General features: G+C 45.8%; 1 protein-coding gene across 4 annotated transcripts in view; it reads right to left on the minus strand.

Annotated features, from left to right (window-relative positions):
* LOC115144716 (transcription factor SOX-6-like) overlaps positions 1-15,339 on the minus strand; it is a 258,270-nt gene that overhangs the window by 161,780 nt on the left and 81,151 nt on the right. For all 4 annotated transcript variants that reach the window (XM_065002988.1, XM_065002987.1, XM_065002985.1 and 1 more), the window contains exons 3-4: positions 10,914-11,133; positions 9,141-9,351 (exon numbers count right to left, since the gene is read on the minus strand). In XM_065002988.1, the coding sequence (XP_064859060.1) occupies positions 9,141-9,351; positions 10,914-11,132 (430 nt within the window). In that variant the 5' untranslated portion in view covers position 11,133. The remainder of the gene's footprint in view (positions 1-9,140; positions 9,352-10,913; positions 11,134-15,339) is intronic.

A 15,339-nucleotide genomic window follows, 5' to 3' on the forward strand; every position in this document is an offset into this window, starting at 1 on the left:
CTGTACCTACAGTGACCCTCTAACTCTAATACACCTCATGTCCTGTACCCACAGCAACAGTCCTGTACCTACAGTGACCCTCTCACTACAACTCACCTCATGTCCTGTACCTACAGTGACCCTCTAACTCTAATACACCTCATGTCCTGTACCCACAGTGACCCTCTCACTACAACTCACCTCATGTCCTGTACCTACAGTGACCCTCTCTCTACAACACACCTCATGTCCTGTACCTACAGTGACCCTCTAACTCTAATACACCTCATGTCCTGTACCCACAGTGACCCTCTCACTACAACACACCTCATGTCCTGTACCTACAGTGACCCTCTCACTACAACACACCTCATGTCCTGTACCCACAGTGACCCTCTCACTACAACACACCTCATGTCCTGTACCTACAGTGACCCTCTAACTCTAATACACCTCATGTCCTGTACACACAGTGACCCTCTAACTCTAATACACCTCATGTCCTGTACCTACAGTGACCCTCTCACTACAACACACCTCATGTCCTGTACCCACAGTGACCCTCTCTCTACAACACACCTCATGTCCTGTACCCACAGCAACAGTCCTGTACCCACAGTGACCCTCTAACTACAACTCACCTCATGTCCTGTACCCACAGTGACCCTCTCACTACAACTCACCTCATGTCCTGTACCCACAGTGACCCCTCTCACTACAACTCACCTCCTGTCCTGTACCCACAGTGACCCTCTCACTACAACTCAGCTCATGTCCTGTACCCACAGTGACCCTCTAACTCTAATACACCTCATGTCCTGTACCCACAGTGACCCTCTAACTCTAATACACCTCATGTCCTGTACCTACAGTGACCCTCTCACTACAACTCACCTCATGTCCTGTACCTACAGTGACCCTCTAACTCTAATACACCTCATGTCCTGTACCCACAGTGACCCTCTCACTACAACTCACCTCATGTCCTGTACCTACAGTGACCCTCTCTCTACAACACACCTCATGTCCTGTACCTACAGTGACCCTCTAACTCTAATACACCTCATGTCCTGTACCCACAGTGACCCTCTCACTACAACACACCTCATGTCCTGTACCTACAGTGACCCTCTCACTACAACACACCTCATGTCCTGTACCCACAGTGACCCTCTCACTACAACACACCTCATGTCCTGTACCTACAGTGACCCTCTAACTCTAATACACCTCATGTCCTGTACACACAGTGACCCTCTAACTCTAATACACCTCATGTCCTGTACCTACAGTGACCCTCTCACTACAACACACCTCATGTCCTGTACCCACAGTGACCCTCTCTCTACAACACACCTCATGTCCTGTACCCACAGCAACAGTCCTGTACCCACAGTGACCCTCTAACTACAACTCACCTCATGTCCTGTACCCACAGTGACCCTCTCACTACAACTCACCTCATGTCCTGTACCCACAGTGACCCTCTCACTACAACTCACCTCCTGTCATGTACCCACAGTGACCCTCTCACTACAACTCAGCTCATGTCCTGTACCCACAGTGACCCTCTAACTCTAATACACCTCATGTCCTGTACCCACAGTGACCCTCTAACTCTAATACACCTCATGTCCTGTACCTACAGTGACCCTCTCACTACAACACACCTCATGTCCTGTACCTACAGTGACCCTCTAACTCTAATACACCTCATGTCCTGTACCCACAGTGACCCTCTCACTACAACACACCTCATGTCCTGTACCCACAGTGACCCTCTCACTACAACTCACCTCATGTCCTGTACCCACAGTGAGCCTCTAACTACAACACACCTCATGACCTGTACCCACAGTGACCTGCTAACTCTATGGGGTGGCAGGTAGCCTAGCGGTTAGTGCGCTGGGCCAGTTACCGAAATGATGTTAGTTTGAATCCCCGAAATGACTCAGTGAAAAATCTGTCAATCTGCCCTTAAGCAAGGCACTTAACCCTAATTGCTCTAGGATCGCTGCCAATAATGGCCCAGACCCTACTCTCCAAGGGAGTGGGATATTTCCATTTCACAGCACACACTTGTACAGGTTACACAAATATAAGCACCCCCTATTTGATCTCTGACACGCAGCAGTGAGCTGACAAACAGCAGCTCACTAGACACACCACTAACCCACTAGGCAGTCTGTAAAAGCAGTGCACGCCACAAAACCATAAAGTAATAGACAGTTCAGTGGTGCTAAACGTTGTTTCATTGGTTCAGCACTAGGGGAGTGAGGGGTAAGTTCGGCATCACTCCGTCAAGGGAAATATAGTATTCTTTCTAACAAAGATATCTACATATATTTCAGCATGTTGTGTATCCCTGGAAATAATCAGAATATATAGTTTGTCCAACTTATGGGGAAAGTTGAGCCGCGGTACAGAGTAAGTTAAGGGACAGGGTAAGTTAAGGGACAGGGTAAGTTAAGGGACAGGGTAAGTTAAGAGACAGGGTAAGTTAAGGGGCAGGGTAAGTTAAGGGACAGGGTAAGTTAAGAGACAGGGTAAGTTAAGGGACAGGGTAAGTTAAGGGACAGGGTAAGTTAAGAGACAGGGTAAGTTAAGGGACAGGGTAAGGTAAGTTAAGGGACAGGGTAAGTTAAGAGACAGGGTAAGTTAAGGGACAGGGTAAGTTAAGGGACAGGGTAAGTTAAGGGACAGGGTAAGTTAAGGGACAGGGTAAGTTAAGCCGCCTACAAATTTCTGTACTGAATTAAATATTACCACTAACTTTTTAAAACCATGTCTATCTTTATTTCCCAAACACAATTCAGCACAATCATAACCGCCTGCTTGTCTTTTAAGCATTTTTTAACACAGGCTTATTAAGACCTAACAGACACTTTGTACTTTTTTAAACACTTTGAACATAGACCCTGTTGTTAACTCATATCCCAGTGATAATGCCTGGGAAGAAAACACTTACATTTGCTCAACTTGCCATTGGCTCAACTTACCCCATGGTCATTAGCCTAGTTTACCCCAAACAAAGAAAAGATGATGGGCTAAAAATAACCCAATTTGGGTTATTTGGTAACGCAGCGCTGGTTAAATAGTGGGTTGTTTTGACCTAGCACATGTTGGGTTATTTTGACATTTACATTACATTTAAGTCATTTAGCAGACGCTCTTATCCAGAGCGACTTACAAATTGGTGCATTCACCTTATGACATCCAGTGGAACAGCCACTTTACAATAGTGCATCTAAATCTTTTAAGGGGGGTGAGGAGGATTACTTTATCCTATCCTAGGTATTCCTTAAAGAGGTGGGGTTTCAGGTGTCTCCGGAAGGTGGTGATTGACTCCGCTGTCCTGGCGTCGTGAGGGAGTTTGTTCCACCATTGGGGGGCCAGAGCAGCGAACAGTTTTGACTGGGCTGAGCGGGAACTGTACTTCCTCAGTGGTAGGGAGGCGAGCAGGCCAGAGGTGGATGAACGCAGTGCCCTTGTTTGGGTGTAGGGCCTGATCAGAGCCTGGAGGTACTGAGGTGCCGTTCCCCTCACAGCTCCGTAGGCAAGCACCATGGTCTTGTAGCGGATGCGAGCTTCAACTGGAAGCCAGTGGAGAGAGCGGAGGAGCGGGGTGACGTGAGAGAACTTGGGAAGGTTGAACACCAGACGGGCTGCGGCGTTCTGGATGAGTTGTAGGGGTTTAATGGCACAGGCAGGGAGCCCAGCCAACAGCGAGTTGCAGTAATCCAGACGGGAGATGACAAGTGCCTGGATTAGGACCTGCGCCGCTTCCTGTGTGAGGCAGGGTCGTACTCTGCGGATGTTGTAGAGCATGAACCTACAGGAACGGGCCACCGCCTTGATGTTATTTGAGAACGACAGGGTGTTGTCCAGGATCACGCCAAGGTTCTTTTGACCTAGTCAGTTGGGTTGCATTAATTACCCAAAATGCTGTTTTGTTGGGATTACCCAAATATGGGTTAATTTAACACTCAGTTAGGTATTTTTTACTCTCATAATGGGTTGACCGAGCAGCTGGGTCTTTTTTAACATAAACATTAAGGTTATAGATCTTATTGGCCAACTGTGAGAGTAAATGTCATTCATGTTCTTCATGTCAAGTTTACATACAGCAAATTCAAATTTCAGATTTTTTTTTACACATTCTTCTACAATATTAAGATGATTTATTGCATATTATAATAAGGTATACCATGTTATTGCCTAATAATGTATACCACCTTATTGTATCCCAACAATGTGATAAGCATAGGCTTTTAGAAAACTCATACACTTCTGTAAGCATCGTCAAAGTTACAAAACTTAAATGTTCAACCTTAATATGTGATAACTATGAAACAAAACAGATGAACATGAATGACATTTACTCTCATGGGTGGCTAAAAATAATTATCTGAGAGCCACACCCCTACAAAACTACACCTCCAGTCTTCTGATCTGACCTACTGGATCATATCTCAATACCCCAGCTCCAAAAAACCAACACCCAGCATCCATAACCCAACACCTAGCACCAAAAACCCAACCCTCAGCACCCATAACCCAACACCCAGCATCCATAACCCAACACCCAGCATCCATAACCCAACACCTAGCATCAAAAACCCAACACCCAGTATCCATAACCCAACACCTAGCACCAAAAACCCAACCCTCAGCACCCATAACCCAACACCCAGCATCCATAACCCAACACCCAGCATCCATAACCCAACAACTAGCATCAAAAACCCTACACCCAGTATCCATAACCCAACACCCAGCATCCATAACCCAACACCCAGCATCCGTAACCCAACACCCAGCATCCATAACCCAACACCCAGCATCCGTAACCCAACACCTAGCACCAAAAACCCAGCATCCATAACCCAACACCCAGCATCCATAACCCAACACCCAGCATCCGTAACCCAACACCTAGCACCAAAAACCCAGCATCCATAACCCAACACCCAGCATCCATAACCCAACACCCAGCATCCGTAACCCAACACCCAGCATCCATAACCCAACACCCAGCATCCATAACCCAACACCCAGCATCCGTAACCCAACACCCAGCATCCATAACCCAACACCCAGCATCCGTAACCCAACACCCAGCATCCATAACCCAACACCCAGCATCCATAACCCAACACCCAGCATCCGTAACCCAACACCCAGCATCCATAACCCAACACTCAGCATCCATAACCCAACACCCAGCATCCGTAACCCAACACCTAGCACCAAAAACCCAGCATCCATAACCCAACACCCAGCATCCATAACCCAACACCCAGCATCCATAACCCAACACCCAGCATCCATAACCCAACTGTTTTTAAAGAAAACAACCCAGCTAAGTGACCCACCGCCTGCAACCCAGCAATTGAGTCAACCAAACAAGCCCACATTTGTTTTAGTGCAAGGCAAACATTTTGACCTTGTCAGCCCACACAGCTACAAGTATGCCCTTTCCCGCTAGGTTTAGAACCTCATATTGAAGCTTATAGAGCGTTAAATTAGATACAAGCATCATGAAACCTCTAACACAATATATTCATTTGACTTGGTGAAAATAAGTTACTTGGATCTAACTTGCTTACCGCTTTTTTCCATGTGGTTTCTTCCTTCACATAATCCACGGGAAAAAGGTTTTCCGAGAAACAAGGGAGGCTCAACTTACCCCACTCTCCCCTATCAGATCTGCCTTTTTACAGTGATGCCTCTGCACACCCAGCTATAAAGACTCCCTCATTCTCTGTCTTTCCAAACATGTATGAATAAGGCAATGTCCATAGTAATGTACGAGTCGAAGCAATATAAAAGCAAAATAGAACCATAGCTTCAAAATGATTGTCCTTAATATTGTTTTTATGAATAATCACAGAACAGGTCAAGGGCAATGGGTCAGACTTGAGAAAACGCTCTGAGTGGGAGAAGAATGACAAAAGCGTAGGTGGCCTAAAAAAGTTAACCCTTCAAATAAGAAAAAGGAAGAAAAAAGGGTTCGGTAGTTTTAGAGATGTGTTTCTGTAAAGAGACGTAACAGCACTTCAGTCTGGATCTACAGTTTACGTTTATGGCTGCATTTGCATTTGTGGAGCGATGTTCGCAGAGCCAATCAATTCATTAATGTAGAAGTCTCTCAGCCTTAGTGATGTATTTATTGATCTCCTGCTATCTTAAGCAAAACACATCACATAAAATGAACCCATCTGCTAATCTCACTGGGTCAAATGCCAAAAACGTAAATGAAACGCATCATCCACAATATTTAATATACAACGAATAAAGGGCTGAAATTCTAAAGGTTAGAATGAAGTGCAATGAGGAATCATCGCTGTCACTGTAACTCATTTAGTCCTGATCGTAGACTTCACATAGGGAGATAAAACAGAGACATGTGACTTATAGCCAACGGATGGATGAATAGATGGATGGATGAATAGATGGATGGATGAATAGATGGAGGGTTAAAATAGATGGATGGATGAATCCTAATCTACACTGCAGTGTTTGGGTTATTGTTTGTTGCGACTGGTGGGTCCTTGGGGAGTGAATAAAACATGTAAAACAGGATAACAATGTACTGTTATTGTACATTTCACCATTGCCATTAAAGAATGTATAGGAACAAAACAGAGGGTGATTTGGGAAGCTACAGTAGATTAGTGTTTTGATTATATTAATTCATATAATTTTACACCTATGAATTCTGTTGACTACTATTTCTATTATAAAAACATATATATATATATATGTTTAACCTTATTTAAGCAGGTATTCACATTGAGGTCAGAAGACCTCTTCCCAAGGGAGACCTGGCCAAGTGGGGCAGCTCAGTCAAATGTATCCCCTATATGGGAGTGGAAAAACTTAAGACACACAAATTGACCAAAAACAGATGGGGGAACGCTGACACTGCATCAAGACACTCTCAGCTCTGTGTGCTTTGTCTCCCTGCCTTAGCATCGATGTACATCACTTCTGTTAGACAGGCAGATGACACACACGCACACAGAGAGAGAGAGAGAGAGAGAAAGTGGCTCACTCACAGTAAACCAAAGACTATCTGCAGTAAAGTAGAAGCTGTGATGAAGCGGTGATGCCTTTGGCTATTTGGCTCTAGAGATCACTACTCTTCACTGCACCATATCAATAACAAAGTGAAGCATTAGGACGATAGATCAGTGGGGCCTCTGATATCATGACAATTACCATGTGTAGCATAGCAGTACAGAGCGATGTAAGATCTCCATAGCTGTGGGGTATAGGAGCATGCAGGAGCATGCAATGGGAGTCAACCACTGGCCTGATGTGAGGAGACAGATCTGTGATCTATGGGTGGGGGATTTGGCACTTGTAATTGAATGGTTCAAAGTTCCTCTGAAGAGGATATAGACACAAAGGAAAAGCTAAACATACTGTATGTACGCAGTACGCACACACACATACAGGAGAGCTCACACACACACACACAGTCTTGTTTAACTAACCTTGTGGGGACCCACAGTTGATTCCCATTCAAAATCCTATTTTCCTTAACCCCTAACTCTAAACCTAATTCTTACCCTAACCCTAACTCCTAACCCTAACCTTTAACCCCTAAACCTAACATTCTAACCATAACACAATAGCTTTTTTCCTTTTGGGGACCGACAAAATGTCCCCAGTTGGTCAAATGTTTGTTTGTTTACTATTCTTGTGGGGACTTCTGGTCTTCAAGTATAGTGAAACATGTCCATGTACAGAAGAGACTAGTCATTCAACTGAGACTGCTCTTCTCTGTATCACGGAGGCGCTCCGCACTGCTAAAGCTAACTCTCTCTCCTCTGCTCTCATCCTTCTAGACCTATCGGCTGCCTTCGATACTGTGAACCATCAGATCCTCCTCTCCACCCTCTCCGAGTTGGGCATCTCCGGCGCGGCCCACGCTTGGATTGCGTCCTACCTGACAGGTCGCTCCTACCAGGTGGCGTGGCGAGAATCTGTCTCCTCACCACGCGCTCTGACCACTGGCGTCCCCCAGGGCTCTGTTCTAGGCCCTCTCCTATTCTCGCTATACACCAAGTCACTTGGCTCTGTCATAACCTCACATGGTCTCTCCTATCATTGCTATGCAGACGACACACAATTAATCTTCTCCTTTCCCCCTTCTGATGACCAGGTGGCGAATCGCATCTCTGCATGTCTGGCAGACATATCAGTGTGGATGACGGATCGCCACCTCAAGCTGAACCTCGGCAAGACGGAGCTGCTCTTCCTCCCGGGGAAGGACTGCCCGTTCCATGATCTCGCCATCACGGTTGACAACTCCATTGTGTCCTCCTCCCAGAGCGCTAAGAACCTTGGCGTGATCCTGGACAACACCCTGTCGTTCTCAACTAACATCAAGGCGGTGGCCCGTTCCTGTAGGTTCATGCTCTACAACATCCGCAGAGTACGACCCTGCCTCACACAGGAAGCGGCGCAGGTCCTAATCCAGGCACTTGTCATCTCCCGTCTGGATTACTGCAACTCGCTGTTGGCTGGGCTCCCTGCCTGTGCCATTAAACCCCTACAACTCATCCAGAACGCCGCAGCCCGTCTGGTGTTCAACCTTCCCAAGTTCTCTCACGTCACCCCGCTCCTCCGCTCTCTCCACTGGCTTCCAGTTGAAGCTCGCATCCGCTACAAGACCATGGTGCTTGCCTACGGAGCTGTGAGGGGAACGGCACCTCAGTACCTCCAGGCTCTGATCAGGCCCTACACCCAAACAAGGGCACTGCGTTCATCCACCTCTGGCCTGCTCGCCTCCCTACCACTGAGGAAGTACAGTTCCCGCGCAGCCCAGTCAAAACTGTTCGCTGCTCTGGCCCCCCAATGGTGGAACAAACTCCCTCACGACGCCAGGACAGCGGAGTCAATCACCACCTTCCGGAGACACCTGAAACCCCACCTCTTTAAGGAATACCTAGGATAGGATAACGTAATCCTTCTCACCCCCCTTAAAAGATTTAGATGCACTATTGTAAAGTGGCTGTTCCACTGGATGTCTTAAGGTGAACGCACCAATTTGTAAGTCGCTCTGGATAAGAGCGTCTGCTAAATGACTTAAATGTAAATGTAAATGAAGAGCACACACACGTACAGAAAGGGTAAAGTCCTTCTCCTACCGTCCTGCTCTGTCTTTGTCAGCTCCACCAGTTTCTTTTGTTTCAGTGTGTCCACCACGTCGGCCAGGCTTCCTTTGCGGCGCTCAAGTGTTCCGAAGGTCGATCCGCCTAGCTGCTCGCCCCGCTCCCGAGAACAATCCTCGGGCTTTGGTGGAGAGGTAGAGTTATTCCGGTAGGAGTACAAGGAACAGCCCTTGCTGCTACCATTGTCCTATAGGAACAAATACAACATGGGGCGACAGGTAGCCTAGTGGTTAGAGCGTTGTACTTGTAACCAAAAGGTTGCAAGATCAAATCCCAGAACTGAAAAGGTACAAATCTGTCATTCTGCCCCTGAACAAGGCTCTAGAGTAACCCACTGTTCCTAGGCCGTGATTTTAAACAAGAATTTGTTCTTAACTGACTTGTTTACTTGAATAAAGGTCAAATGGGGGTTTGGAAATACTCTGACTTCTTATTTTACCTCATCTAAATATTAATGGCCATTATTTAAACTAATAACTAACTCACCACCAAGTAAAGTGTAACTTAAACTACAATCACTATTTATATAATTGCTTTTTAAATGTGACTTTTCACCACCTCTCTATTGACTAATGTTTGTGGTTGTTGCTGTTGTGGGTGTTGTTCAAATCATCTAATGTTTGTGGTTGTTGCTGTTGTGGGTGTTGTTCAAATCATCTAATGTTTGTGGTTGTTGCTGTTGTGGGTGTTGTTCAAATCATCTAATGTTTGTGGGTGTTGTTGGTAAAATCATCTTCTTAGAGCCGAATCTAGACTCCTGTATTGGCAGCCAGAGTATGACACCTTGGCACGGCAGTGGGGAAGGGAAAAGTTGATATCTACATCCCATGGCTGCCTTTTCCCTATGTAGTGTACTACCCATAGGGCCTTCAGTCAAAACTAGTGCACTATATAGGGAATAAGGTGCAATTTGGGACAAAGGCCATAACTCATGGGTTTCGCAACAAAGGCAGTCCCCTTTTGGGCCTGTGCCAAGAACACGGTTACAGATATCCACTCCCTCCATCTTGTGATTGACTAATTAAACTCAACGCAGAAGAATGCCACAGGTCAAAGCCTGTGTGGCAAGGGTAAGAGGTACACACCTGTCATGCATGGAGATAGCAGTGGTTTTCAGGTTAAAAACAGCCAACTCTGACTATACAGCAAAGACAAATCCCACAGGACTGACTATGGCCATTTTTTGTGTGGAAATGACAAACTTCAAAAGCCTTTTTAAACCACAAATACACTACAAGTTTTACATTTTCCCGCAACAGGGTGATCCTGTTAAGATCCTACATCTGTACACTTATGACATCATAGGTCAAAGGGCATTCATGGGGCCAGTAATACTGTAGCACAGCGATAGAATGCGTCCCAAATGGCACCCTACTCCATATAATCCACTACATTTGACCAGAGCCCGATGGGTTGTGGTAAACAGTACTGCACTATCTAGGGATAGGGTGCAATTTGGGACATAACCATACTGTTTTTAATAGTGAACCGACATTGTCCCTCAGCACACACTCTAGCACAGGTGGCCCGACGAGAGGTTTATTTCTGAATGTCGTCTCCTCCTCTTACAGAGTGGGGGGATCTCCAAGAACATTAGATGGCTTATGTTACAAACACAAGGGGCTTTGGCATCTAAAGACGTCCTTGAAACTGTTCCAAGAGGCATTTGTCTTAAAGAGGAAGATTCCTCTATAATGGGGATCAGTGACAGTGTCAATCTTATGAAGAGTGTGTGTGTGTATGTCTCACCGTCTGAGTAGAGCCTATACTCTTCCACGCCGACTCAGGCTGGCTGTCTCTGATTGGCTGGTGCTCCTCTGGGAGGGGTTTGCTGTGCAGAGTGGGTGAGGCCGGCTGGTCCTGGCTTTCTCTGTCCTCATTGGCCCAGCCCACATCGTCCTGACCCATCGCTTCCTCTTCCTCCGTCGCTGGGGCAAACGGAGATGTGGCTTGCTTGGAAGACATCATTCTATAAAAAAAACAATGAAAAAAGTATGACTTTTTCTTCCACATTCATTCATATCTGTATCTTGCTATGCACCTGTTGGGGAAAAACCACAAAACACCCCTTAACACTGAATATTCAGGATTAGAGTGGATGTTGGGATGATACTGTAGAATCCTCTCACACTTGAAGGGAAAGACAAGAAAATACACTTTCTTCTACATTACAATCACACTGATGGACAGAAGTGAACCACAGGAAGACTTCCTTGTTTTTATTTTCCTCCCCTTGTGTTGTTTTATTTGTTATAAGCACTTTGAAATGCCTCCCCTGTAAGAAATGTGCTCTATAAATAAAGTTTGCTTTGATTCAGCTTATGTTGCCGATGGCAGATGGAATTTTATCAGTGTTATGACTCCATCACCTACTGATTCCTAGAAGTTCGAGTATTGAGGTCAATCATTAGGAAGACAATCAAGCTTACACTGCAAATCTTCTCCAGCGCCTGTCTTTCATTTATTATTTTGTATTTTTGTATTTTAACCCCTTTATCTCCCCAATTTCATGATATCCTATTGCGATCTTGTCTCATCGCTGCAACTCCCAAACAGGCTCGGGAGAGGCAAAGGTCGAGTCATGCGTCCTCCAAAAAGATGACCAGCCAAACTGCGCTTCTTAACACCTAATCCAGAAGCCAGTTTGATCAATGTGTCAGAGGAAACATCGCTCAACTGACGACCGAGGTCAGCCTGCAGGCGCCCGGCCCGCCACAAGGAGTCGCTAGAGCGCGATGAGCCAAGTAAAACCACCCCGGCCAAACCATCCCCTAACCCGGACGACGCTGGGCCAATTGTGTGCAGCCCTATGGGACAGAGTTTTCTCTATCTTCTTCTCCAGTGTTACCCTTTCTCCAAAGGCCATTTTGAACATGATACATTCCCCCCCATCCCCACCCACCGGCACGCACACACACACACACAGTAATACACCCATTTGTGGTAGGATAATCTATTAGACAGTGTACAGATGCAGGATCTTAATATAGAATAGAACATGGAACTGACAGAGATGGTCGCCTCGCTTCGCGTTCTTAGGAAGCAGTATTTTGTTTTTTATGTATTATTTCTTACACTGTTACCCCATGAAATCTTAAGTCTTATTACATACAGCCGGGAAGAACTATTGAATATGAGAGTGTAACAGTATAACTTTAGTCCGTCCCCTCGCCGGGCTCGAACCAGGGACCCTCTGCACACATCAACAACAGTCACCCACGAAGCATCATTACCCATCACTCCACAAAAGCCACAAAAGCCACGGCCCTTGCAGAGCAAGGGAAACCACTACTTCAAGGTCTCAGAGCAAGTGACGTCACCGATTGAAACGCTATTAGCGCGCACCACCGCTAACCATTTCACATCCGTTACACTCACCTCCCTTTTGACCTCCTCCTTTTCCGCAGCAACCAGTGATCCGGATCAATGCAACAGTATAACTTTAGTCCGTCCCCTCGCCGGGCTCGAACCAGGGACCATCTGCACACATCAACAACAGTCACCCACAAAGCATCGTTACCCATCACTCCACAAAAGCCACGGCCCTTGCGGAGCAAGGGGAACCACTACTTCAAGGTCACAGAGCAAGTGACGTCACCAATTGAAACGCTATTAGAGCGCACCAACGCTAACTAGCTAGCCATTTCACATCCGTTACAATCCACTTTGTCTCTATACTGACACTTTGCTTGTTTGATTGCCAGTGGGTCTGTGGGTCCGGCGACGAATAGGTAGCGAGTGCCAACCGACTAGCGCATACAGGTTAGTTAGCACAGTGTCCAAGGAAGGGCCAGAAGTATACAGAATGGTGTCGTCTGTGTAGAGGTGGATCAGGGAATCGCCCGCAGCAAGGGCGACATCATTGATACTATATACAGAGAAAAGAGTCGGCCCGAGAATTTAACCCTGTGGTACCCCCATAGAGACTGCCAGACGTCCGGACAACATGCCCTCCGATTTGACACACTGAACTCTATCTGCAAAGCAGTTGGTGTCCCAGGCGAGGCAGTCATTAGAAAAATCAAGGCTATTGAGTCTGCTGATAAGAATACGAAGATTGACAGAGTCGAAAGCCTTGGCCAGGTCGATGAAGACGGCTGCACAGTACTGTCTTTTATCGATGGCGGTTATGATATCATTTCGTACCTTGAGCATGGCTGAGGTGCACCCGTGACCGGCTCGGAAACCAGATTGCACAGCGGAGAGGGTAGGGTGGGATTCGAAAGGTCAGTGATCTGTTTATTAACTTGGCTTTCGAAGACTTTAGATAGGCAGGGCAGGATGGATATAGGTCTGTAACAGTTTGGGTCTAGGGAGTCACCCCCTTTGAAGAGGGGGATGATGGCAGCTTTCCAATATTTAGGGATCTCGGACGATACGAAAGAGAGGTTGAACAGGCTGGTAAATAGGAGTTGCAACATTGCCGGCAGATAGTTTTAGAAAGAGAGTTTCCAGATTGTCTAGCCCAGCTGATTTGTACTGGTCCAGGTTTTGCAGCTCTTTCAGAACATCTGCTGTCTGGATTTGGGGGGGGGGGGGTTGTTGGCCGGATTTATCGATGGTGACCGTGTTACCTAGCCTCAGTGCAGTGGGCAGCTGGGAGGAGGTGCTCTTGTTCTCCATGGACTTTACAGTGTCCCAAAACTTTTTGGAGTTAGAGCTACAGGATGCAAATGTCTGCTTGAAATTGAAATGAAATTGAATTGAATATGATGTGTTAGTGCAGGTTTTCAGAAATTGACTGAGAACACATTCTCATTTTCTTTTGAACTTTGTGATTTACATAAATTCTGAAAACCTGCACTAACACATCATATTCAATTCAATTTCATTTCAATTTCAAGCAGACATTTGCATCCTGTAGCTCTAACTCCAAAAAGTTTTGGGACACTGTAAAGTCCATGGAGAACAAGAGCACCCTGGGCAGCTGGGAGGAGGTGCTCTTGTTCTCCATGGACTTTACAGTGTCCCAAAACTTTTTGGAGTTAGAGCTACAGGATGCAAATGTCTGCTTGAAATTGAAATGAAATTGAATTGAATATGATGTGTTCGTGCAGGTTTTCAGAATTTATGTAAATCACAAAGTTCAAAAGAAAATGAGAATGTGTTCTCAGTCAATTTACCTGGTAAAATAAAAAAACATTTTATTAATCTGCTGTGCAGGAAAAGTCTCAGCAACAAAAGAGCGATCAAATTAAGATCCAACATCTGTATCACTTGTCGATCACTCATCACCTTGCAGCAGTGAAAACACAGTAGGCTTAATGCAAGTGGGTTTCTGTGGAAACCTGTATTTCCTAAAGCAAAGCCTCAGACCTGCAGCATTGAAAATACAGTAGGCTTGATTCAAGTAACCCTGTACTTCCTCCACCTGACCTTACCACATCAATAAAGAATTTGCTGCAATTAAATTACACACAAAACCCCTCAAATCTCCATATTGTTTAGTGTTCCTTGCCAAAACAAAAGTTGAATGCCGATTCTCCACTTCTCCCAAAGTGTACACTTGCAAACTTCCTGTCATGAATTTGACAATGGTATGATGGTTACACCGATCCTATGATATTCAATTAATGACAGAGTGTGTGTGCAAGTGCACGCTTGGTGAGAAGTGTGGAGAATCAGAACTCAAATGGGATTAAAAGGTGGGAACATGAGAGTTGTGTTTTACACCAAAGAGAACCAACCTCAGTTTCTAAAATGTAAAGCAGATCGCCACTTCAGTATTAGCACCCCATCAATCACGCAGGATGGTTTATGTCTGAAGTATTCCATCTCCTGGGCCACCTAATACCTAAATCTAACCCTTACTCGACTATCTAAGAGAGAGAGAGAGAGAGAGAGAGAGAAAGAGAGAGAGAGAGAGAGAGAGGTTGAGAAAGAAAGCTAAAGAGAATGTGATCAAATGGGAAGGAAAGGGAGTGAAAGAAACTAGTTAGAGAAAGAGAGAAAAAGAGAAAGAGAAAAAGAGAAGGGGGGGGGGGGTCCTTGAGAGTGACTCCCGCAGTAGCAGGTGTCCACAGTGATTTGATAGGAGCATATACAGTAGATCAGAGATGGGGGGTCTGTAACTGTCAACTGGAGAACATTATACATCATAAGTGCTGAAAGGAAACCTGGGGAGCGGGGACAGTGTCAGCACTAGCAGTGTGTGTGTACTTGTGTTTGTGCACGT

This window comes from Oncorhynchus nerka, linkage group LG17, assembly GCF_034236695.1.
Source record: "Oncorhynchus nerka isolate Pitt River linkage group LG17, Oner_Uvic_2.0, whole genome shotgun sequence".
Lineage (NCBI taxonomy): Eukaryota > Metazoa > Chordata > Actinopteri > Salmoniformes > Salmonidae > Oncorhynchus > Oncorhynchus nerka.